Source organism: Schistocerca nitens, chromosome 9 (assembly GCF_023898315.1).
Source record: "Schistocerca nitens isolate TAMUIC-IGC-003100 chromosome 9, iqSchNite1.1, whole genome shotgun sequence".
Lineage (NCBI taxonomy): Eukaryota > Metazoa > Arthropoda > Insecta > Orthoptera > Acrididae > Schistocerca > Schistocerca nitens.
In genome coordinates this window covers 390,139,641-390,165,841 of record NC_064622.1, presented here as the reverse complement: position 1 = coordinate 390,165,841, position 26,201 = coordinate 390,139,641, and the positions used below count along the sequence as shown (strand labels likewise).

General features: G+C 43.6%; 1 protein-coding gene across 1 annotated transcript in view; it reads right to left on the bottom strand.

The window, feature by feature from the left end:
• Window positions 1–26,201, bottom strand: part of LOC126204255 (prisilkin-39-like) — a 38,103-nt gene continuing 11,902 nt past the window's right edge. The window contains exons 3-4 of the mRNA XM_049938646.1: window positions 25,400–25,553; window positions 1–133 (exon numbers count right to left, since the gene is read on the bottom strand). Coding sequence (XP_049794603.1) covers window positions 1–133; window positions 25,400–25,553 — 287 coding nt within the window. The remainder of the gene's footprint in view (window positions 134–25,399; window positions 25,554–26,201) is intronic.

Below are 26,201 nucleotides of genomic sequence, written 5' to 3'. Positions count from 1 at the left end.
CTAGGCCGGTGGGGGCGTGGCGCTGCGTCGTCTGCTGCGGCGCAGCACGATGCTGCATTCGTCATCCGGCATAGAGGCCGGCTTCCTTAAGGTCAGCTGCTCGGCCATACAACAACGGGAAATGAACGTCTGCCTGCAATCACGGCATAGATGATGAAAAAATGCTCCGTCTTAGTTCGCTCGGGGCTTTGACGCTGTCGAACTTTGCTATCACGATATTACTCAGTTCGCTCAGAAGCAAGGTTATGTAAAGGGACGATAGGCCTGCAGTGAGGAGGCACGCGATTCGCTGGCGCAGTGACGTCACTATAGGAGTAAAGCGAGGCAGCGGCTGGTGTAACGAAAGATTCGTGACTAATTATAGCTACAATAAGTTCTCACAAAATTGATCAAAATAATTGATCTATCTGTTTAGATGTTGGTAGTGGATGAAGAGTGCCATAGGCAAGATTTTCGCTTTTAGCTGCTGCTGCCTTTTGCATTTGCAACTTCATTTTGAGCAACACCGTGTGAATGAACATATACACTACTGGCCATCAAATTGCTACACCAAGAAGAAATGCAGATGATAAACGGGTATTCATTGGACAAATATATTATACTACAACTGACATGTGATTACATTTTCACGCAATTTGGATGCATAGATCCTGAGAAATCAGTACCCAGAACAACCACCTCCGGCCGTAATAACGGCCTTGATACGCCTGGGCATTGAGTCAAACAGAGCTTGGATGGCGTGCACAGGTACAGCTGCCCATGCAACTTCAACACGATACAACAGTTCATCAAGAGTAGTGACTGGCGTATTGTGACGAGCCAGTTGCTCGGCCACCATTGACCAGACGTTTTCAATTGGTGAGAGATCTGGAGAATGTGCTGGCCAGGGCAGCAGTCGAACATTTTCTGTATCCAGAAAGGCCCGTACAAGACATGCAACATGCTGTCGTGCATTATCCTGCTGAACTGTAGGGTTTCGCAGGGATCGAATGAAGGGTAGAGCCACGGGTCGTAACACATCTGAAATGTAAAGTCCACTGTTCAAAGTGCCATCAATGCGAACAAGAGGTGACTGAGACGTGTAACCAATGGTACCCATACCATCACGCCGGGTGACACGCCAGTATGGCGATGACGAATACACGCTTTCAATGTGCGTTCACCGCGATGTCGCCAAACACGGATGCGACCATCATGATGCTGTAGACAGAACCTGGATTCATCCGAACAAACGACGTTTTGCCATTCGTGCACCCAGGTTCGTCGTTGAGTACACCATCGCAGGCGCTTCTATCTGTGATGCAGCGTCAAGGGTAACCGCAGCCATGGTCTCCGAGTTGACAGTCCATGCTGCTGCAAACGTCGTCGAACTGTTCGTGCAGATGGTTGTTGTCTTGCAAATGTCCCCATCTGCTGACTCAGGGATCGAGACGTGGCTGCACGATCCGTTACAGCCATGTGGATAAGATGCCTGTCATCTCGACGGCTAGTGACACGAGGCCATTCGGATCCAGCACGGTGTTCCGTATTACCCTCCTGAACCCACCGATTCTATATTCTGCTAACAGTCATTGGATCTCGACCAACGCGTGCAGCAATGTCGCAATACGATAAACCGCAATCGCGTGTTGCTCCAACGTAATTTGAATCGCGCGCCAAAAACAAAACAACCAATCAGAGACTGTGCTCGACATCTATTGAGCAGCCCAGAGAGCATCACAGAGTGCCCCAGAGGGCATCTCAGAGTGCCCCAGAGAGCACTTTATCAAAGTCGGAAACGTGATGGTACGCATTTCTCTTCCTTACACGAGGTATCACAACAACGTTTCACCAGGCAACGCCGGTCAACTGTGTATGAGAAATCGGTTGGAAACTTTCCTCATGTGAGCACGTTGTAGGCGTCGCCACCGGCGCCAGCCTTGTGTGAATTCTCTGAAAAGCTAATCATTTGCATATCACAGCATCTTCTTCCTGTCGGTTAAATATCGCCTCTGTAGCACGTCATCTTAGTGGTGCAGCAATTTTAATGGCCTGTAGTGTAGTTTGATAATTTCTTCTGAAAAATCAGTATATTTTGTTTGAACTGCAACGCAGGCTGTTTCCACTGTATTTCTTTCCTTCGAAGTATATATCGAGAGGTTGTAACAATGGAAAATTGTACTAAAATGCACGAGGATCTGCAACGGATTGATGCATGGTGCAGGGAATGGCAATTGAATCTCATTGTAGACAAGTGTAATGTACTGCGAATACACAGAAAGAAAGATCCTTTATCATTTAGCTACAATATAGCAGGTCAGCAACTGGAAGCAGTTAATTCCATAAATTATCTAGGAGTAGGCATTAGGAGTGATTTAAAATGGAATTACCATATAAAATTTATCGTGTGTAAAGCAGATGCGAGACTGAGATTTATTGGAAGAATCCTAAGGAAATTCAGTCCGAAAACAAAGGAAGTAGCTTACAGTACACTTGTTCGCCCACTGCTTGAATACTGCTCACCACTGTGGGATCCGTACCAGATAGGGTTCATAGAAGAGATAGAAAAGATCCAACGGAGAACAGTGCGCTTCGTTACAGTATCATTTAGTAATCGCGAAAGTGTTACGGAGATGATAGACAAACTCCAGTAGAAGACTCTGCAAGAGAGACGCTCAGTAGCTCGATACGGACATTTGTTGAAGTTTCGAGAACATACCTTCACTGAGGAATCAAGCAGCATATTGCTCTCTCCTACGTATATCTCGCGAAGAGACCATGAGGATAAAATCAGAGAGATTAGAGCCAACACAGAGGCATACCGACAAGCTTTCTTTCCACGAACAATAAGAGATTGGAATAAAAGGAAGAACCGACAGAGGTACTCAAGGTACCCGCCGCCACACACCGACAGGTGGCTTGCAGAGTATGGATGTAGATGTAGATGTAGAAGTACCTTCCAAAGCGTTGAATTCATTAAAAATGAGTTCAAACTGCGACAATCATCTATTGAAACATTAAGCCCACAGCGAGACACGACTTCAATCCAGCAAAAATGTTCCACATCTCTAGCAGAACGACACAAAGTACCACCGAACGATGTTACTAGTGTGCCGTCATATTTCTTTGCACGACACTCGAGGTAGCCACTAGCCAGTTAGTGAAATACTTCTGCGGAACAGTCAGGTCCTTCTTTCATAGCAGAGGAAAGTTCGTATGCTGGAGCTCTCTTTCATCATTTACACTACTGGCCATTAAAATTGCTACACCACGAAGATGATGTGCTACGGACGCGAAATTTAACCGACAGGAAGAAGATGCTGTGATATGCAAATGATTGGCTTCCCAGAGCATTCACACAAGGTTGGCGCCAGTGGCGACACCTACAACGTCCTAACATGAGGAAAGTTTCCAATCGATTTCTCATACACAAACAGCAGTTGACCAGCGTTGCCTGGTGAAACGTTGTTGTGATGCCTCGTGTAAGGAGGATAAATGCGTACCATCACGTTTCTGACTTTGATAAAGGTCGGATTGTAGCCTATCGCGATTGCGGTATATCGTATCACGACATTGGCGATCGCGTTGTTCGAGATCCAATGACTGTTAGCAGAATATGGAATCGTTGGTTTTTTTTTTCATTTTGTTCGTTGTTGATCGTTTTCTTAGGTCGTTGCGGACGTCACATGACATCCGTTAAAGTACGTTTGTTGATCCTTCCACTCAGTTTTTTATTACAGATGCCAACCAGCTCGCTGACCGAGCACGCTGAGCTACCGAGATCGTTTGTTGATCCTTGCACTCACTTTTTATTACGGAGGCCAACCAGCTCCCTGACCGAACACGCTGAGCTACGGTGCCGCCTAAATCTCGTTTTTTTTTTTTTGTTCGTATTTTTTTTTTTTTTTTTTCGTTTCGTTGCGTCTGCTCGGGGCGGACGTCGTAAGACATTCGTTTAAGTTCGTTGTTGATCCATTAACTCAGTTTATTTATTACAGAGGGCAGCTAACCCTCTGACCGAACACGCTGAGCTACCGTGCCGGCGTCAACAACCATCTGCACGAACACTTCGACGACATTTGCATCAGCATGGACTATAAGATCGGAGACATGGCTGCGGTTACCGTTGACGCTGCGTAACAGACAGGAGCGCCTGCGATGGTGTACTCAACGACGAACCTTGGTGCACGAATGGCAAAACGTAATTTTTTCAGATGAATCCAGGTTCTGTTTACAGCATCATGATGGTCGCATCCGTGTTTGGCGACATCGCGGTGAACGCACATTGGAAGCGTGTATTGGTCATCCCCATACTGGCGTATCACCCGGCGTGATGGTATGGGTACCATTGGTTACACGTCTCAGTCACCTCTTGTTCGCATTGATGGCACTTTGAACAGTGGACGTTACATTTCATTCGATCCCTGCGAAACCCTACAGTTCAGCAGGATAATGCACGACAGCATGTTGCATGTCTTGTACGGGCCTTTCTGGATACAGAAAATGTTCGACTGTTGCCCTGGCCAGCACATTCTCCAGATCTCTCACCAATTGAAAACGTCTGGTCAATGGTGGCCGAGCAACTGGCTCGTCACAATACGCCAGTCACTACTCTAGATGAACTGTTGTATCGTGTTGAAGCTGCATGGGTAGCTGTACTTGTACACTCCATCCAAGCTCTGTTTGACTCAATGCCCAGGCGTATCAAGCCCGTTATTACGGCCGGAGGTGGTTGTTCTGGGTACTGATTTCTCAGGATCTATGCATCCAAATTGCGTGAAAATGTAATCACCTGTCAGTTGTAGTATAATATATTTGTCCAATGAATACCCGTTTATCATCTGCATTTCTTCTTAGTGTAGCAATTTTAATGGCCAGTAGTGCATCATGTCGAGTGCGTCGCCCATACCAGACAAAATTCCTCTAACAGAGGGGACATGAAAAAATCCGTCACTGTCCTCTGCCTCTACCGAAGTTTAATTTGAAGGAGGAATATCGTGAACATTGTGCTCCATGAGCACCAGCCGTAATCGATGTTTCATTACTAGTGGGGAAGGATGCAAGTGTAAATGACCAACTTCTCTTATCTTTGAAAAAAAATGTCCAATACATCTTGGTTCAATCACACGGTTACAATGTATTTTATCTGCAGGGGCTGAAGGTCTAAAAACATCACAAACAACGAGTGAAGGGTTGTTATTACGCTTGTTTCGAATGGGAGCAAATGATTTGTACTGCCTACACGCTTTTTTTCCGCACACGTGTACAGTTCTCTTAATAATCTTTCCTGGATATCCTTGTGCATCCCATAACCACATGATAATGTGTTCTGATCGTTGAATCTTCATGGATTCAGCATGCCAAATGCGTCGTTTGGAAGCTGAAAAGAAATTGCTACTTCCACTTCTTCAGGCATCGTGACATTGAGATGAATTTGTGACAGTTTAAAATACAACTTCATTCCACTCCTATCCAATGAGAGCAGTCTTTTTACAACAGACTTATTAACAGTTTTCTTCCTGGAAATTTTATTCTGCCGTCCAGAAAGCGGTATCTCATTATTTTAAATAAATGTGGAACATCTGAAAACACCCAGATTCTTTATTTTCATACTAATGGTTTGAAAAACAGGACTTTGTCACATTAAGATCTTTCCACAAAGATAAATTTTTTGTGGCGAGGTCTCACGTTACCGCAACAACATTGTAGACAACATCTTGTATGGAGCAGACAATAGTGTTTAAATGATCGGTTGTCATCTGTGTGTCAAAATCATAGTAGACTGGTCGCTCCCATCCTGAAAACAAACTGCGCACTATATTAGATAACACCATAGTGTGCAGCTCTACAACACGATCTACAATAGATTCGTATGTAAACTGATGCTACACTCACTTTGTCAAAGGAGAGCACACATAAACATTCAACTTTTGAAAATACAGGATATTGGCCTTTCATTGCTTCCAAAACATCTGTAGGCGCACCAGGAAATCATAAAAAAAAAATGGTTCAAATGGCTCTGAGCACTATGGGACTTAACATCTGAGGTCATCAGTCCCCTAGAACTTACAACTACTTAAACCTAACTAACCTAAGGACATCACACACATCTATGCACGAGGCAGGATTCGAACCTGCAACCGTAGCGGTCGCGCGGTTCCAGACTGAAGGGCCTAGAACCGGCCGGCGGAAATCATCTAAAAGAGGGTATGTCCATTTTTCAGTGTTGACAGTCCTGGAAGTGGTAAACTAACCTGATTTCTTTAAAACAAATAACACTTCGTAGAAGTAACACGAAGAGTAATTGCTTTGCAAATCTTGCAGATGTCTTCTCTTTGTCACTTAGCTTGTTTCTTTACACTCAACAAGCAGTTTATATGAGTTCTTGAAAACAGTTTGCTTAATATTTCACTTACATTTTCACGCACTTGCTTCTTTTGACACTTCAGCTGATGTTTTTTTCTCTCAACACAAACTTTCACTTTTAGTCTCAAGCGCTTTTCTCTATACCTCATCTTTCCGCACATATCAGTCAGTCTGCAGTTCCTTTACTCTAATTCTTCTATGCGTTTGCTGAGTTCACTGATTTGTTTGCTGTAAATGTTGTTTGGTCTACTTATCCTTTCTTGGGAGACACTTTAGCCGGGTGCCAAAGTGCACCTTTCATTGTGTTTGTTGCCTGAATCTTGACTGTCCGCTTGCGAGAAATTGTATCATCTGCACTCGAACTACCACTTACGCTGGGAACACTTTCTGGTACACTCACATTCCATACTGCGTCTGGTTTAAGCATTTTCCCCCGTGGTAGATCAACAAATTCTCCTCGCAAGACAAGGATGTAATGATCAGCCGTGAAATGTAACGAACATACTGACGTTGTAACAATGAAGCTATGTTTTCGGTGGCTCTTCGTAATCCAGACTTTCTGCAGTTCAACGTCTGTTGGGAACGAATGGTAGTTTATATCCGAACTTTTTGTCTTCCTACTGTATGACAGACATCCCGTAATACACAGTCAGGCATTTTAAGATAAAACTGTTATTAGACACACCAAAAACACAACAATCTAAAGCAAAGAACACAACAACAACACAACTATGTTACGAACCTCGTAACAGAACGGAGCTGCGTGCTCCTAAGTGGTCCTGCAATGACGACATACGCAGAACGACAAAATGTTCAGCGCTCTTCACATGCTAAATGGGTTCCCGTGTTCAGGAGGAACTAGGGAAACAAAAGAAAGCTTCAGCTGGATTCCTTTCGGACACGAGACATAATATTTCAAAATTGGATGTGTCTGAAGCAAAATTAACTAGATAGATCGAGGAATTAAAACTGAATAAATCGCGGCTGAGAGTTTTGATTAACAATGCAAAATGCCTGTGGTACAAGAGCGCATCGCTGCTTTAGTAAGCGAAAATACCAAGCTAAAGGAAGATCTAAACAACAATTTTCCTTCCTTTCGGATGTTCTCTCTGCAGATAGAAACCGAGCCTGCCCGCTAAAATTCAGAAAAAGATTTTTCAGCACATAAATACTGTCTCTGTTAAATCAACAGCCAACGAAAACGTTAAAGTCACTGAAGAGTGTCCAACAGGTTCTACTAATCCTAGCACAGACAGACTTGGAATTAAATCCATAAGAAGAGCCAATAGTGTTGTCGTGATAGAAGCCGGCCGGCCGCTGTGGCCGACCAGTTCTAGGCGCTTCAATCCGGAAGCGCGCTGCTGCTATGAACGCAGGTTCGATTCCTGCCTCGGGCATGGATGTGATGTTCTTAGTTAGGTTTGAGTAGTTCTAAGTCTACGGGACTGATGACCTCAGATGTTAATTTCCATAGTGTTTAGAGCCATTTGAACCATTTTTTGATAGATAAATAGAAGCCGAAACTGCGAGAAATTGCAAGCAAACGCCAGTAAAATTCCACACATACAACTTGAAACCAGTCGAAATAAATGTCACGTCCAATTATGTATAATGCGACGCAAGACATGACCAATGAAGAGCTGCTAGACCCTATCCATTAATAGAACGTGATGGAGCATCTTGCAGAAAATGACTTCTAAAAGTACGTCATAACTGCACTTAAAACAGATCCTAGAGATAAGGACACTATACACAACGTAACAAAAGTTAAATCACAGAGTGTGCAAATTTTTGTTAACTAAACCAAAGTTTTACGACGGCTTCAGAGAACTGAATGTGAACAAACTGGAAGTATCTAAATGTCTTAAATGCTGAGAACTAGATCACACCACCATTATCATGCTCAACATAATAACAAATTTGTTCCCGTTATGCAGACAACGGTTGCAACAGAAAGGGTGTCGAAATACCGAAGTGCATTTCATGTCTTAAAAGGGGAAAAACAATGCTCATGTGAACAGAAAGAAAACTTTGGTACTTTCCAGTTCCTCCTAGAGAGAGATAAAGGTTGTGCTGATTACGGAACTTGAATATTTTTGTCGCACAACTAATTTCCAAAATTCACATATACGCAGTAGATTTCAGATCTAGAGCAACTGCTAGACGCACAAGTCACTTTGTACGAGGGCAAGGCTCAAATGGCTCTGAGTACTATGCGACTCAAATTCTGAGGTCGTCGCCTAGAACTTAGAACTAATTAAACCTAACTAGCCTAAGGACATCACACACATCCATGCCCGAGGCAGGATTCGAACCTGCGACCGTAGCGGTCACGCGGTTCCAGACTGAAGCGCCGTTAACCGCACGGCCACACCGGCCGGCGAGGGCAAGGAACTGGGCAGAGCAATAGCGTGGCGCGAGCAACTTCGTATCTCGCTTCCTTGGGAAGCTCGAAATAAAGTATATCACAAGACGCTACCTGTTGTAATCATTGACTTAGCTGAACACCATTACAACGAAAATACTCCCTACGTGTACATCAACATCTGCTGCAACAAAAAGTCTATATCAGATACTCCGGGAGCTGAAGAAGAAAGTTTTAAATTGGGCAATTTTTCAGGTTGATCTTCTATTTAGAATAAACGTAATTGAAGAGTAACCTGTCGAAATTCTAAAGCTATGACGGCTGTCATAATGCAGAGTGGGACTGTGATACACATGGCAGGCAGAACCTCCTAATCCAGGGTGCATCATCGGTTGCGCTGTATGGCAAAGTTCACTTCGTACATGTAGTACCCTCAATTACTGCAAGGTTACCTCGACACACTGTACCAGTGACACACATATAGGTGACACGATAACATCTGATTCACCCGAAACACCGAAAACGATACCGATTACACGGAGCACTGCTCCTTACAACAGCATGCCTCAACTCGTAAGCATACGTCACGCTGTTTGATTTAATCATGTCACTGTATTGGAGTTACTATGCGCCTCTGGCGTTTGTGGCTAATAGAACAAATGGAAAACACGTCTGGTTCACGATTGATAGACGAACGCTTGGGCGCACGACGAGAGAGAATACGCTCTGCTTCTAGCGAACATAAAATCCAAACAAAACTTTGCCCGCAGAACTAGGTGTATGTGGATATAGAACGGAACGTCAGGCTGGGTAGGCTGGAGGGTTCTATAATTCTCCAAACAACCACGAAAATTTTAACACGTTTTGCGAACCCAAAAGGATACAATTACCTTCTGAACACCATAAGCAGTTAATAGCATTTTTCTTAAGTGAAATAAGCTCCCTACAGATATTAAAGACGTCTGCAGTTTACTCCGGTAATTCTTTTCGCACCTAGACGAAGTTTTAGATCTTGAACAGGCGTACAAAGAATTTTTTAAGGCCCATGAGCGATCGACCGCACCGTGCATTCACTTAAACGCTGTGTCCATACAAGCTACGTTTATCAGCATCAGATTCCTGTAGATCAAAGCTATGCACAGCGCATCGAAAATAAAGGGGCCGCGGAAGATCACAGAGGAAATTGGTGCCGATTTCCTGCTATTCCAGGAACCTTAAGGGAAAAATGGAAAATTTTCGTAGTTGTCGACACACGTGACCACAATAGTTTCGCACCAGAATGCCAAAGCAGCAAACACTATTCCCAGCCATAGATGCCTTGTCACTAGTGTCACCAGTTATGCGGTAAGCATGCTGTAACAGTAGAAATGTTTACTCCTCCATGCAAGTGGATTAACACTTGCTTACACACTCCTATATTATTGATCCGTGCCATGACAAATTAAAAGCTGCACCTATATACAGTCGTAGTGGATATCATGTAACAGGGGCCGATGCGAACGCAAATTCGGTAATTTGCCACAGCAGAACGACAATGGAACGTGGTGTAATCCTACAAGACTTAAACTGAAGACTATACCAGACAGTGATCAAGAAAGAAGGGCAGCCTAGTTCATTTGCTAGTGCCGCTGCACAGACAAATATAAAGATTACCCTGACAAATCGGGTATTTGTTACTACTTTATATACTGAAGCTCCAAAGAAACTGGTATAGGCATTCGTATTCGAATACAGAGATATGTAAACAGGCAGAATACGGTGCTGCGGTTGGCAACGCCTGTATGAGACAGCCAGTGTCTGGCGCAGCTGTCAGATCGGTTACTACTGCTACAATGGCAGGTTATCAAGATTTAAGTGAGTTTCAACATGGTGTTATAGTCGGCGCACGAGCAATGGGATACAGCATCTCCGAGGTAACGATGAAGCGGGAATTTTCCCGTACGACCATTTCACTTGTGTAGCGTGAATATCAGGAATCCGTTACGACATTAAAGCTTCGAGGCCGCTGCGGCCGGAAAAAGATCCTGCAAGAACCGGGACCAACGACCACTGAAGAGAATCGTTTGACGTTACAGAAGTGCAACCCCTCCGCAAATTCATGCGGTTTTCGGTGTTGGGCCATCAACAAGTGTCGGCGTGCGAAACATTCAGCGGAACATCATCGATATGGGCTTTCGAAGCAGAAGGCCCACTCGTGTACCCTCAATGACCGCACGACACAAAGCTTTACGCCTCGCCTGGGCCCGTCAACACCGACATTCGACTGTTGATGACTGGAAACATGTTGCTGGTCGGATGAGTCTCGTTTCAAATTGTATCAAGCGGATGGACTTGTACGGGTATGGAGACAACCTCGTGAATCCATGAACCCTGCATGTCAGCAGGGGGCTGTTCAAGCTGGTGGAGGCTCTATAATGACGTGGGTCGTGTGCGATTGGAGTGATATGGGGCTCCTGATACGTCTAGATACGACTCTGACAGGTGATACGTACTTAAGCATCCTGTCTGGCCACCTACATCGATCCATGTGTATTGTGCATTCCGACGGACTTGAGCAAGTCCAGCAGGAAATTGTGACACTCCACACGTCCAGAATGGCGACAGAGTGGCTCCAGGGACACTCTTCAGAGTCTAAACCCTTCTGCTGGCCATCAAACTCCCCAGATATGAACAACTATTGCGCATATCTTGGATGCAACGTGCTGTTCAGAAGAGATCTCCACCCCCTCGTACTCTTACCGATTTATAGACAGCCGTGCAGGATTCATGGTGTCAGTCCTGTCCAGCACTACTTCAGACAACAGTGTTCATGCCACGTCATGTTGCGGCACTTCTGCGTGCTCGCGGGGGTCCTACGTGATATTAGACCGGTATACCAGTTTCTTTGGCTCTTCAGTATATCTTAGGAGGTAAACAACACATGACTTTTAACGACCACAGTCTCATAATCTCCGAGACCCAAACAGTAACTGAAAATTCTAGAAATAGTAAAGGCCATATAGAATTGGAACGCTGGGTTTGAAGAGAGCAAATTCTAACGTACATATTGGTATAGAGTTTCTTTCAACCTAGACCATTTACCTAGAAATTCTGACCTTCAGGCGCCTGATATTACCGAGCTTCTTTAGAAGGAGCAAGGAAAGCACAGCCCGGAAAAGGGCTGTTCTTAAGACAACTTGGAACAGATATCTGACAGAGTTGCGCACAATTGTTCGTAACGCAAGGAGGAAAGGGACAGGCGTCAGAGATAGATGGCTAAATATGTACCAACATATTGAGACTAGATTTGAGACACTAAGAAGGATTACTGGGTGCGCTTAATGTATTAACATCTGACGTGAGACTTTTGAGGTCAGCCGTAAGAGCTTCGTCCACCCTTCTGAAGACCGATGGAAAAATGACAAACGGCTGGAGGGCCTTCGTTAAATATTTACTAAACACGCTTTTGACAGATAACTCTGCAAATGCAGACAACAACCATCAATCGGTGCTCTGTTGCCACATGAATTTTGAACATACTGAGAACCGTGTCCTGCTCTCGTTTGCAGCAGCGATAGCCATGGTAAAACGTGGAAAAGCACTGGGTGCAGATTGTATCTGTTCGGAGGTGATACAGGAAGTAGATCCAAACATAGTGGCATGTTTAACACGTTTGCTGAACGAGGCACTGAGAGAGGGTAGGATATCGAGAACTTGGAAATCTGAACTTGTAGATCCCGCGGACCCAAAGAGCTTGTAACCTCCCAACAGTAAAATTGTTTCCGTAACCTCGGAATAAAAATGTGACTATCCTTCCAATAAAATTGTGGCTCATATATAACCTTTCAATAATTAACTGACTGTGAATCTAAACTGGTAAATCTGGACGTCAGCAATGCTGCGTCATGGCCCTGAGAAGTCATTCTGAATAAACTGAAAATTCTTACCTCAATGAAGTCGCCGGATAACGCGTATATATCTGCTCCTATAAGAAAATTTTCTGGCACAGCCCAGTGCAATGCTGGCCACTAGATTTTGTTATGTATAAAAAAACAACTGATTTTATTTACGATAATTGGTATGACTATGGATAGGAGAAATTACTAAAAACTTTAAATTGAGATTAATGACTGTCAAAAGTTATCTTTATAAGAAAGATTATTATTGAAAAATTATTGAAAAATATTTATATGTGTCTTTGATATAACAATAGTACAAAATGAGTTGTTCCAAATTAGATATGCGAGCGGCAATAAATAATAATAATTTTTGCTTTTACCTTATACTATATCGCTCAGGCACCGTCATCATTCTCCACGACCGGCCTTGGTAATTCCATATAGGATATAAGTGCTCTCTGTGAGCTATACTACTAGACAAATGCTCTTTAAGAGTGACCTGAGCCAACCGCCCGACTGGTCTGTGATTCTATTGTAGTTTACATATCGCAGGCAGCGCCTGAGCAGTCCGTCGATGTTACATCTGCACGAGTGCGCTAGCAATCAATTCCTTAGTCATGAACCTCTTACAAACTGTAGAGCTGTATATATTTAAAGAACAAGTTAGCAGAACTTCAGAAATGGGTACTCTGTAAGTGTCTTCAAGAGCACAGAGGACCTGAGGGTCTCAGCACATATTAGTTTGACTTCCGCAAACGAAAATCGATAGATGACGCCACTAATCCGGCTTTCCAAATAGTGGACAGGCTAAACAATAAATATTGTGGATTTCCAGCATGCTGGGATGACGGCTAGTTTCGGGTTTTTATTCATAACCCATTCTCTAATCTCCATGACTCAGCCCATTCTTAAATCATCGTGAGGAAACTTGGAAGGATTGTAGCTCTTCCACTGTAGGCCTATACGTGTGTTTTACGGGGGTAATTAGTTGCTGCTCACAAGGATAATTACTATTAATAAATTAAATTTATTTCCGAATATTTATTTCCGAGTACAAGTATGATTTTAGATTGGTTTTAGTTGACTGGTGTTTGTGATACAGCATTTTAGGGGAAATCACATTCTTGACGAACTACCAGTGCAGATAACGAGGAGTATTTTTGAGTCAGTAACCTTTAAGTATTTGTGCTGCAGTATACCGCGTAACTATTCTGGCTGTATCCGTTTCTCTCTTCTCTTCCCTCCTATTGTCATATCACTTTAGTACGTGGGGTAGCACCCCTACGTAATGATACGTGGTGGCAGAGTAAAAAATTGTCTTCTTTTAGATATAGGCCAAAAGGGTGCGACTAAGGGTGGCAAAATGTGTTAATTAATACGTTATAAGCCATTAAGAATTCAATATTTGTTAATGTTGTTAATGGTTGTTACTGTCATTTTCATTTCCAAACACAACGTCTTCTTCATTATGAAAAAATGAAATTTGGATTCATTAAAAAAATCTGTTTTCAGACTACTTGTAATTTGTGATTCATTTTAAAACTTGTCGTGTTTTCATTGTAAAAGATAAAACTGGTTTTATTATAAGGTTTTGTTTTATATATTTGTTTGGTCTGGCCTAACCTTGCTTGTAAAACATGGTTCATGTACTGCTTGGTCACCAAGTGTGCCACTGTGCTTATTTTCTTATTCATAAATTAACTTCTTGTTTCGGTTTAAGGAACTCTATATTAAGGGGTTCACCACCCTGCTGGAGCAAATGTAATCTCGATGTATTGCTCGCTTGTTAAAATGCCAATTCACAGGCGGTGCCTGAGACATAAAATATGTTTGCCCCTGGCAAAAGAGATCTGCAATAGAGGCGCAGGTAAGAGCAGTCTCTGCGGCAGTTGCAGTCGCTCGCTGCTACAGAGTAGTTGTAGTCTGTCGCTGGCACAGCGCAGTTTACAGTTATTAGTTGTTAAAGTCGCAGTGCAGAACAAATGTGTTTATGTGATTGCGGGAATTGGCGTCGGAATCTGCGGGCCACGGAACCTGCAGCTCAATAACTTTTGTATGCGTAAGTAACAGAAGAAAGGTTGAGGACAATATTTTAAGATGATTCTCAAAAATTGTGCACCCAACGTGATTGCAGAACAGCACCGAAATCGGCGCCGCATCTAGGAATAAGGATAATTTCCCCTTAGCAGCGTGTCAACCAAAAGAATTCATGACATACAGTCGTTGTTAAAGTTACAATATTTCTTGTCGGGCTCAGCAGGTTTAAACCTGTAGTTCCGTGGAGTAGCTGATAATCACTCCTAGAAATGTGTGAGGAAACTATAGTGAATAAAAAGCCTATATACAAACTCCAGGAGGGGGCAAGTCCACACTCTTGCCCCGCCCCCCGACCTTGACCCTTGAGGAAGTTTGTGGTTCTATTTCAGAGTTCACTAGTTTTGTTGTCTAGTTTATATCAACTATCAGCAATTTTTTAATTACTTATGTGTTTCATTTTACCATTATTAACTGGCTGATGTTCACCTGTTTGTTACTAAGAATAAAAAATACACAGGTATTATATCATATGGGTGTTAATAACGCTAATGGAACGAATCAAGCTCCAAACATGCCACAGACACAGAGAAAGTTAAGCAAAGGAACTGCATAAAGGCAGAAATTTCAACCTAGCAGAATATCCAGCGTTCCCCAGGTATGTATTTCTACCAGTCTTCTAGTACTCTGTCTCTACTACCCCCTGTCTCTGTCCATGTCCTCCACCCCGCAGTTTCTGTCCATGTGGGCTGCATTTCCTGTTCCCACCTCCATCTGTCAAACTGCTCCCGCTCGCTCTGTCAATCTGCTCCCTTCCCCTCTGCCCATCTGCTCTCCTCCCTCTAATTTCATCCCCTCTTTCCCTTCTCTTTATCGGTCTCCTCCTCCACATCCACCTTCCCGTGTCCACCTCCTTGCCCCCTTCCCTTTTCATCTGCTCTCCTTTCCTTTCTGTGTTCATCCAATCTTCTCCCCTCTCTCTGTCCATCTTCTCCTCTTCCCTCCTCTGTTCTTTTCCCCCTCCCCTGACTCTATCTATCTCCTTCTCCACCTATCTGTGCCTATTTCCTCCATCTCCCTCGCTGTCTGTTCACCTCCTCCTTTCTCTGTTCACGTTTCCTCACTTATCCCAACAGAAAGCTGGTGGTTGTTACCCCAACAGTATATCTTTCCAGATTGTAAAATCTACAACAGATTTGTTGAAATTGTTCCCGATGAGCTTCTTATCCGTGGCATTAATCGCATACGCACATGTCAAATGTACAGGGTATATGAAAAGAATCAGCCGATTTACAGAAAATCATAACTATTATGTTATTTGAGATATGTGTGCGAACAACGTACTGTTGGAAAGTGCAAACTCTCGAGTTTTACATGGTTCCTGTTAGGTAGCAGCAGTTTGCGCCCACTTCAGTTCTAGTGAAAATGGTGTCGGGACAACAGAACGCGTTTTGCGTTCTATGTTTTGGGCCAACGCGGTCAGTAATAACTGTTCACCCACACTTTCGTACTAGTTATGGTGTGGATTCTCCTACAGCACAGAGTATTAACGATGGCATGAACAATAGCGAGATACAGGTTCTTTATGTAAAGGCAAATGACAATACCGCCACCGAGTGTCTGTCACAGACGTCGAACGCATCCGCCACAGTTTCACGAGGAGTCCACAGAAATCCGTTCACCGTGCAGCTCGGCAGCTCATCATGCCCTCGATGTCAGTCTGAAGTGTGTTGCATCGACGTTTATACATGAAACCGTACAAAATTCAGTTACTGCAAGTTCCTCGTGAAGGTGACAAACGACAACCTGTGGAGGTCTGTAATTTCGTTCTTCGCAACATGGAGGCTGATATTTTTCTTCCACACTTAGTTTTTAGTGGCGAGGCAACATTCCATTTAAATGGAAAACTGAATCGTCATAAAGTGAGAATATGGAGTACGGAACAACTATATGAAGTTGTACAACATGAGAGGGACTCTCCACAATTTAATGTGTTTTGTGCAGTTTCACGAGAAAAGGTGTATGGCCCATTTTTCTTTCCCAAGAACACTGTTACAGAAAACACATATCTCGTATGTTTGAGAGCTATCTTTTCCCACAGTTGGAGACTGATTTGAACTACTTCATTTACCAATGGGATGGGGCACCGGCACACTGGCATCTGGAAGTGCAGGAATTTTTAAATCAATGGATTAGTGAACGATTGATCGGTCGCACTGGACGAAATGATTCAGCCTTACATTGCTGGCAACCAAGGACACCGGACCTGACTGTATGTGACTATTTGTTGTGGGGGCTTATAAAACACTCTGTATATGTGCCTCCCCCCCCCCCCCCCATGAACCATGGACTTGTCGTTGGTGGGGAGGCTTGCGTGCCTCAGCGATACAGATGGCCGTACCGTAGGTGCAACCACAACGGAGGGGTATCTGTTGAGAGGCCAGACAAACATGTGGTTCCTGAAGAGGGCAGCAGCCTTTTCAGTAGTTGCAGGGGCAACAGTCTGGATGATTGACTGATCTGGCCTTGTAACATTAACCAAACCGGCCTTGCTGTGCTGGTACTGCGAACGGCTGAAAGCAAGGGGAAACTACAGCCGTAATTTTTCCCGAGGACATGCAGCTTTACTGTATGATTAAATGATGATGGCGTCCTCTTGGGTAAAATATTCCGGAGGTAAAATAGTCCCCCATTCGGATCTCCGGGCGGGGACTACTCAAGAGGACGTCGTTATCAGGAGAAAGAAAACTGGCATTCTACGGATCGGAGCGTGGAATGTCAGATCCCTTAATCGGGCAGGTAGGTTAGAAAATTTAAAAAAGGAAATGGATAGGTTAAAGTTAGATATAGTGGGAATTAGTGAAGTTCGGTGGCAGGAGGAACAAGACTTTTGGTCAGGTGATTACAGGGTTATAAATACAAAATCAAATAGGGGTAATGCAGGAGTAGGTTTAATATTGAATAAAAAAATAGGAGTGCGGGTTAGCTACTACAAACAGCATAGGGAACGCATTATTGTGGCCAAGATAGACACAAAGCCCATGCCTACTACAGTAGTACAAGTTTATATGCCAACTAGCTCTGCAGATGATGAAGAAATTGACGAAATGTATGACGAGATAAAAGAAATTATTCAGGTAGTGAAGGGAGACGAAAATTTAATAGTCATGGGTGACTGGAATTCGTCAGTAGGAAAAGGGAGAGAAGGAAACGTAGTAGGTGAATATGGATTGGGGCTAAGAAATGAAAGAGGAAGCCGCCTTGTAGAATTTTGCACAGAGCATAACTTAATCATAGCTAACACTTGGTTCAAGAATCATAAAAGAAGGTTGTATACCTGGAAGAATCCTGGAGATACTAAAAGGTATCAGATAGATTATGTAATGGTAAGACAGAGATTTAGGAACCAGGTTTTAAATTGTAAGATATTTCCAGGGGCAGTTGTGGATTCTGACCACAATCTATTGGTTATGAACTGCAGATTGAAACTGAAGAAACTGCAAAAAGGTGGGAATTTAAGGAGATGGGACCTGGATAAACTGAAATAACGAGAGGTTGTGGAGAGTTTCAGGGAGAGCATAAGGGAACAATTGACAGAAGTGGGGGAAAGAAATACAGTAGAAGAACAATGGGTAGCTCTGAGGGATGAAGTAGTGATGGCAGCAGAGGATCAAGTAGGTAAAAATACGAGGGCTAATAGAAATCCTTGGGTAACAGAAGAAATATTGAATTTAATTGATGAAAGGAGAAAATATAAAAATGCAGTAAATGAAGCAGGCAAAAAGGAATACAAAAGTCTCAAAAATGAGATCGACAGGAAGTGCAAAATGGCTAAGCAGGGATGGCTAGAGGACAAATGTAAGGATGTAGAGGCTTGTCTCACAGATGGCAACCCAGTTCTAAGCAAAGAAGGGAAGGCAGAAAGGTGGAAGGAGTATATAGAGGGTTTATACAAGGGCGATGTACTTGAGGACAATATTATGGAAATGGAAGAGGATGTAGATGAAGATGAAATGGGAGATAAGATACTGCGTGAAGAGTTTGACAGAGCACTGAAAGACCTGAGTCGAAACAAGGCCCCGGGAGTAGACAACATTCCATTAGAACTACTGATGGCCTTGGGAGAGCCAGTCATGACAAAACTCTACCATCTGGTGAGCAAGATGTATGAGACAGGCGAAATACCCTCAGACTTCAAGAAGAATATAATAATTCGAATCCCAAAGAAAGCAGGTGTTGACAGATGTGAAAATTACCGATTTATCAGTTTAATAAGTCAGAGCTGCAAAATACTAACGCGAATTCTTTACAGACGAATGGAAAAAGTGGTAGAAGCGGACCTCGGGGAAGATCAGTTTGGATTCCGTAGAAATGTTGGAACACGTGAGGCAATACTCGCCCTACGACTTATCTTAGAAAATAGATTAAGGAAAAGCAAACGTTTCTAGCATTTGTAGACTTAGAGAAAGCTTTTGACAAAGTTGAATGGAATGCTCTCTTTCAAATTCTGAAGGTGGCAGGGGTAAAATACAGGGAGCGAAGGGCTATTTACAATTTGTACAGAAACCAAATAGCACTTATAAGTCGGGGGGCATGAAAGGGAAGCAGTAGTTGGGAAGGGAGTGAGACAGGGTTGTAGCCTATCCCAAATGTTATGCAATCTGTATATTGAGCAAGCAGTAAAGGAAACAAAAGAAAAATTCGGAGTAGGTATTAAAATTCATGGAGAAGAAGTAAAAACTTTGAGGTTCGCCGATGACATTGTAATTCTGTCAGAGACAGCAAAGGACTTGGAAGAGCAGTTGGACGGAATGGACAGTGTCTTGAAAGGAGGATATAAGATGAACTTCAACAAAAGCAAAACGAGGATAATGGAATGTAGTCAAATTAAATCGGGTGATGCTGTGGGGATTAGATTAGGAAATGAGACACTTAGTGTAGTAAAGGAGTTTTGCTATTTAGGGAGCAAAATAACTGAGGATGGTCGAAGTAGAGAGGATATAAAATGTAGACTGGCAATGGCAAGGAAATCGTTTCTGAAGAAGAGAAATTTGTTAAGATCGAGTATAGATTTTAGTGTCAGGAAGTCGTTTCTGAAAGTATTTGTATGGAGTGTAGCCATGTAAGGAAGTGAAACATGGACGATAACCAGTTTGGACAAGAAGAGAATAGAAGCTTTGGAAATGTGGTGCTACAGAAGAATGCTGAAGATAAGGTGGGTAGATCACGTAACTAATGAGGAGGTATTGAATCGGATTGGGGAGAAGAGAAGTTTGTGGCACAACTTGACTAGAAGAAGGGATCGGTTGGTAGGACATGTTTTGAGGCATCAAGGGATCACAAATTTAGCATTGGAGGGCAGCGTGGAGGGTAAAAATCGTAGAGGGAGACCAAGAGATGAATACACTAAGCAGATTCAGATGGATGTAGGTTGCAGTAGGTACTGGGAGATGAAGAAGCTTGCACAGGATAGAGCTGCATCAAACCAGTCTCAGGACTGAAGACCACAACAACAACATATGTGCCTCCATTACCAACAACGTCTGCAGCTCTTGGTCTAGGGGCTAGCATTGCTGTCTCTGGATCACGGGTTCCCGGGTTCGATTCCCGGCCGGGTTGGAGATTTTCTCTGCCCGGGGACAGGGTGTTTGTGTTGTCCTCATCATTTCATCATCATCATCATTTGTGAAAGCGACTAGATTGGATTGTGAAAAGAAAATAAACTCAGTAAAAATTGGGACTTCGTACGGGCGCTGACAAAAAAGTGGTTCAAATGGCTCTCAGCACTATGGGACTTAACATCTGAGGTCATCAGTCCCCTAGAACTTAGAACTACTTAAACCTAACTAACCTGAAGATATCACACACATCCATGCCCGAGGCAGGATTCGAACCTAACTGAAGCGCCTAGAACCGCTCGGCCACAACGGCCGGCATAATAGTTCTGATTTTCTTAAATGGGATCATTCTTTTTGATACACCCTGTTTAATACGGTAAGTCATACGCAAAATAAATAAAAAAGTGAATATGGCAAAAATTACCACCTAATTCGGCAAAAAACGGCGGATTTGGCGATAAAATAAAACGAGTTTTTCCTGCCCCTGCCTGTAAGTGACACTGAAGAGGCTGTCTGAAGCGCGCGGTGGCCGACATTCAGGCTTTCGCTCAGACGCGCTTTTGCGGAATCTCCTAATGGGACATCCAAATACGACCTCACAGTTGCGACTGTGATAAAGGCCATTCACTATCTCCATCTGATGCGACATTGGTCTGTCACCCGTCGCTCGCTTGGCAAGCAATTTCGCTATGCTTGTTGCATCCTAACCGAAGGACATCACACACATCCATGCCCGAGGCAGGATTCGAACCTGCGACCGCAGCGGTCGCGCGGTTCCATACTGAAGCACCTAGAACCGGTCGGCCACACTGGCCGGCGGGCGCTGACGTCCGCGCATTTAAGCACCCCACGAATCAAACATCATCACCAACAATAATGAATGAAATGAGACATCGCATAGCGGCAGCTGTGAAAGCTGTAACCCAAGACATGCTGCAGTGATTTGAATACCGCATTGACATAAGCCATGCACCTCAAAGGGGGCCTATTGGACACTTGCAAAAAGGTAAGAAAAAAATCTTTTGGAGTTTTCTGTTCACCAAAACACAAAATTCATTGTACATGTCCATTAGTTTCAGAAATATACAGTTCCAAATCCGATAATTCTTTTTGATACACCCTGTGTTTCACGCATGGCGTCGTATCTCCTGAACTGTACGTTGTACAATGATATAATTTTGCAGGTATATTCAGTTGTATATGAGGGTACTTTTGGCGAAATGTGTTACGAATAGAATTAGTAGCAACGAAGGAATAAATTAAACCGTTACGCAAGATTCACTAGTTTCTCGCCGATCTCACTGATTATGGCGTAACATCTCCTGAGATAAGTGTCGGGAATGATATATTTTTCTAGGAGAAGTCAGCAGAATATGTGTATACTGTCTGTGTGCGTATTGTGTTGAGAATAGTTAGTAACAAAGAAGTAACAAATTGAAACGTCATGTATGATGCGGCAGTTTTTCAGCAGCTCAGAACTTGACGTCGTATCTCCTGACTATGTGTCATAGAATGATGTATTTTTGTAGGTACCTTCAGTGGAAAATGTGGATACTGTCTGCGAAAAATATTGCCAATGGCGGCGGCAGCAAAGAGGTAATAAATGTAAGCATGCTGCATGATGGATAAATTTTTAAAGCATTCAGCGTCTATGACGTCATACTTCCTGAAGTGTCATGCTTCACGTGGCATTTTTACTGCATGAACACTGAAAATGTAGTAAGCAATAACTTTTTAGCTTTCATCTTTCAGCTTACTAAAGATCTGAAATTATGTGTAAAGTTTGTGACAGGTCTAAGTGCTCTCATTCTCAAACGCTGGGTGATCTGATTATGGGTATTCTCATGCTGTGGGCTACGTTGTTTGTTCACCCCCACACTCACCCCTTTGATAGGTGGATGTTTCTTATCCCCACAGTGATTTTTTACAGACGGTAAATGATGTGTGTACCAAATTTGGTTGAAATTGATCCAATGGCTTTGGAGGAGACGTGCACCATTCCTACATACGTGCATCCATTTTTATAATTTGTGCGCATTATGGTGAACTGAGCAAGTTAAAATTTGTGTCAGTTGTGTACACACCATGTGATCAAAAGTATCCGGACACACCAAAAAACATACTTTTTTCATATCATGTGCATTGTGCTGCCACCTGCTGCCAGGTACTCCATATCAGCGACCTCAGTAGTCTTCAGACATCGTGAGAGAGCAGAATGGGACATTACACGGAACTCACGGACTTTGAATGTAGTCAGGTGATTGGGTATCACTTGTGTCATACGTCTGTACGAGAGATTTCCACACCCCTAAACATCCCTAGGTCCACTGTTTACGATGTGATAAGTGGAAACGTGAAGGGGCACGTAGAGCACAAAAGCATACAGGCTGACCTCGTCTGTTGACTGATAGAGAGCGCCGATAGTTGAAGAGGGTCGTAATGTGTAATAGGCAGACATCTATTCAAACCATCACACAGAAATTCCAAACTGCATCAGGATCCACTGTAAGCACTATGACAGGCGGGAGGTGAGAAAACTTGGATTTCATGGTCGAGCGGCTGTTCATAAGCCACACATCACGCCGGTTAATGCCAAACGACGCCTTGCTTGGTGTAATGAGCGAAAACATTGGACGATTGAACTGCGGAGAAACGTTGTGTGGAGTGACGAATCGCGTTACACAATGTGGCGATCCGATGACAGGGTATGGGTAAGGCGAATGCCCGGTGAACGTCATCTGCCAGCGTGTAGTGCCAAGAGTAAAATTCGGAGGCGGTGGTGTTATGGTGTGGTCATGTTTTTCATGGAGGGGGTTTACACCCCCTGTTGTTTTGCGTGGCGCTATCACAGCACAAGCCTACTTCACTGATGTTTTAAGCACTTTCTTGCTTTCTGCTGTTGAAGAGGAATTCGGGGATGGCGACTGCTCTGGCTCTGAGCACTATGGGACTCAACTGCTGAGGTCATTAGTCCCCTAGAACTTAGAACTAGTTAAACCTAACTAACCTAAGGACATCACAAACATCCATGCCCGAGGCAGGATTCGAACCTGCGACCGTAGCGGTCTTGCGGTTCCAGACCGCAGCGCCTTTAACCCCACAGCCACTTCGGCCGGCATGGCGACTGCATCTTTCAACACGATCGAACACTTGTTCATAATGCACGGCCTGTGTCTGAGTGGTTACACGATAATAACATCCCTGTAATGGTCTGGCGTGCACAGAGTCCTGACCTGAATCCTATAGAACACCTTTGGGATGTTTTGGAACGCCGACTTCGTGCCAGGCCTCACCGACCGACATCGATACCTCCCCTCAGTGCAGCACTCCGTGAAGAATGGGCTGCCATCCCCCAAGAAACCTTCCAGCACCTGACTGGATGCTTGCGAGAGTGGAAGCTGTCATCAAGGTTAAGTGTGGGCTAACACCATATTGAATTCCAGTATTACCGATGGAGGCCGCAACGAACTTATAAGTCATTTGCAGCCAGGTATCCGGATACTTCTGATCACATAGTGTATATGTTTGAAAACACATAATAAAAGGAGAAGCTGGTTGCAGAGATGATGTACGAGGCGTGTTTTCTAAGTAAGGTGCGTTTGAACGTAAGTACACAACGAAAGGTTATTTCAAAAAACTAATTTTTTTTTCAGAAAGTAAATACTTCACTCTATTTTTCGACATAGTTGCCAAGTTTGTTGAAACACGTATCACCCCTGTCAACCAATTTCAAAATACCCTCTTCATAAAAATTTGCCACCTGCTCCGATAACCAAGACTTCACTGCCGTTTTCACATCGTCGTCATCATTATAACGGTTGACATTGAGGTGTTGTTTGAGGTGGAGGGGTGGCCTAAAACTTCACAGCTAAGACTGTCCAATAAATCGCGGGTCTGACCTACAGTGTGAGGTCTTGCATTGTCATGGAGAAGAACAATTCCCTTCGTCAGCATGCCGCGTCTTTTGTTTTGAATCGCTCTGTGCAGCTTTCTCAGGGTTTGGCAGTATGCATCTGCGTTGATAGTGGTTCCTCTTTGCATGATGTCGACCAACGAAACACCATACCTATCCCAAAATCACCGACGCCATGATTTTGGGCTGTAATGGAGTCTGTTTGGCCTTCACCTTTACAGGCGAGTGTGTGTGTCTCCATTCCATACTCCGTTGCTTCGATTCTGGAGTGATATGCGATTTACGATCTGATTCAAGAAGCTGTCACCTTCTTCGTGATAACGAGTCAAGAACTTCATCACACACTCAAATCTTTGGTTTTTGTTGTCCTCTGTAAGGAGTTTCTCGACCCAATGGGAGCACAGTTTCCTAAACTTTAGGTCTTCAGAAACAATGTTGTAAGCACTGATCTCGACATGTCAGGAAATTCGTTTTAGAGACCTGGTATTGCGAACCGCCTGTTCTCACGAATCCTCGCTTCAACTGAAGCCACCAAATCGTCTGTAATCAAAGAAGGGCGACCAAAGCGGTCCTCATCATGGACGTTGACACGGCCATCTTTGAATTCTCGTACCCCCTTACGCACTTTACTTTCACTCATAACAGTATCACCGTACACTTCGCAAATCTGTCGATGAATTTCTGCAGCAGACAGATTCCTTGCTGGCAAAAACTGTATCACTGAGCGAACCTCGCATGCGGCAAGCGAGTTGATAGTCTTAAACATTTTGAAAGCACAGAACAGAACCGTACATGTTAGCTACAAGCTGAAACTGAGCATAGTTGTTCCTGAGGCATGCCAGTACACGACGCACGCGCTCGTTGCGGTATGTGCGCGAACTACTAGTGTCTACAACAAAACGGACCTTACTTGAAAAGCACCCCTCGTAGTAGAAGAGCAGAAAGTCATGTGGAGTGAATGGGGGACCAACGGAGGGAATAATAAAGGTAAATGACGAACATTAAAAATTAAAAACAAGCATTTCTTTAGACTTCAAGCATTTATTGAATGATTTAAAGTAGATGAACCAAATTACTGTCACTGTGAGTATAATGTGTCGGTTTCAGAACAACAAAAAGAGAGCTTCGCAGCAGTGTTGATTTGGCAATTCAGCAGTCATAGACGCAGTAATCATGAGTGGTGGATGAGGGATGAGACGCTTATCTTCACCAATGGCTCTGGCCATGGCCGTATCCAAGGCCATACCCGTGGTTGTAGCCATATCCATATCCTTGATGGCTGTACAAGGGGTAACTGTAGTGACTACCATAGCCGTGAGCTGGGTAACTGTAGTGGCTATTATAGCCACGAACAGGGTATCCATGGCCAGCGTAACCATAGGAACCATAGCCATGTTTACCTGAAACACAATTCATATGAATCATGAATAGCCGTTAGTGCATCATTTTGGAAAGACGCATTATGTTACGTGAATATAATAGGCAAATGTAAATTTACTTCCAGAACTGTTTTGAAGAACACAGAATCATTGACCAGTAACACAGAAGCAAAAATTCGAACCTAAGGCTGCTAACATGTTTCACATACAGGGTGTTTCAAAAATGACCGGTATATTTGAAACGGCAATAAAAACTAAACGAGCAGCGATAGAAATACACCGTTTGTTGCAATATGCTTGGGACAACAGTACATTTTCAGGCAGACAAACTGTCGAAATTACAGTGGTTGCAATTTTCAACAACAGATGGCGCTGCGGTCTGGGAAACTCTATAGTACGATATTTTCCACATATCCACCATGCGTAGCAATAATATGGCGTAGTCTCTGAATGAAATTACCCGAAACCTTTGACAACGTGTCTGGCGGAATGGCTTCACATGCAGATGAGATGTACTGCTTCAGCTGTTCAATTGTTTCTGGATTCTGGCGGTACACCTGGTCTTTCAAGTGTCCCCACAGAAAGAAGTCACAGGGGTTCATGTCTGGCGAATAGGGAGGCCAATCCACGCCGCCTCCTGTATGTTTCGGATAGCCCAAAGCAATCACA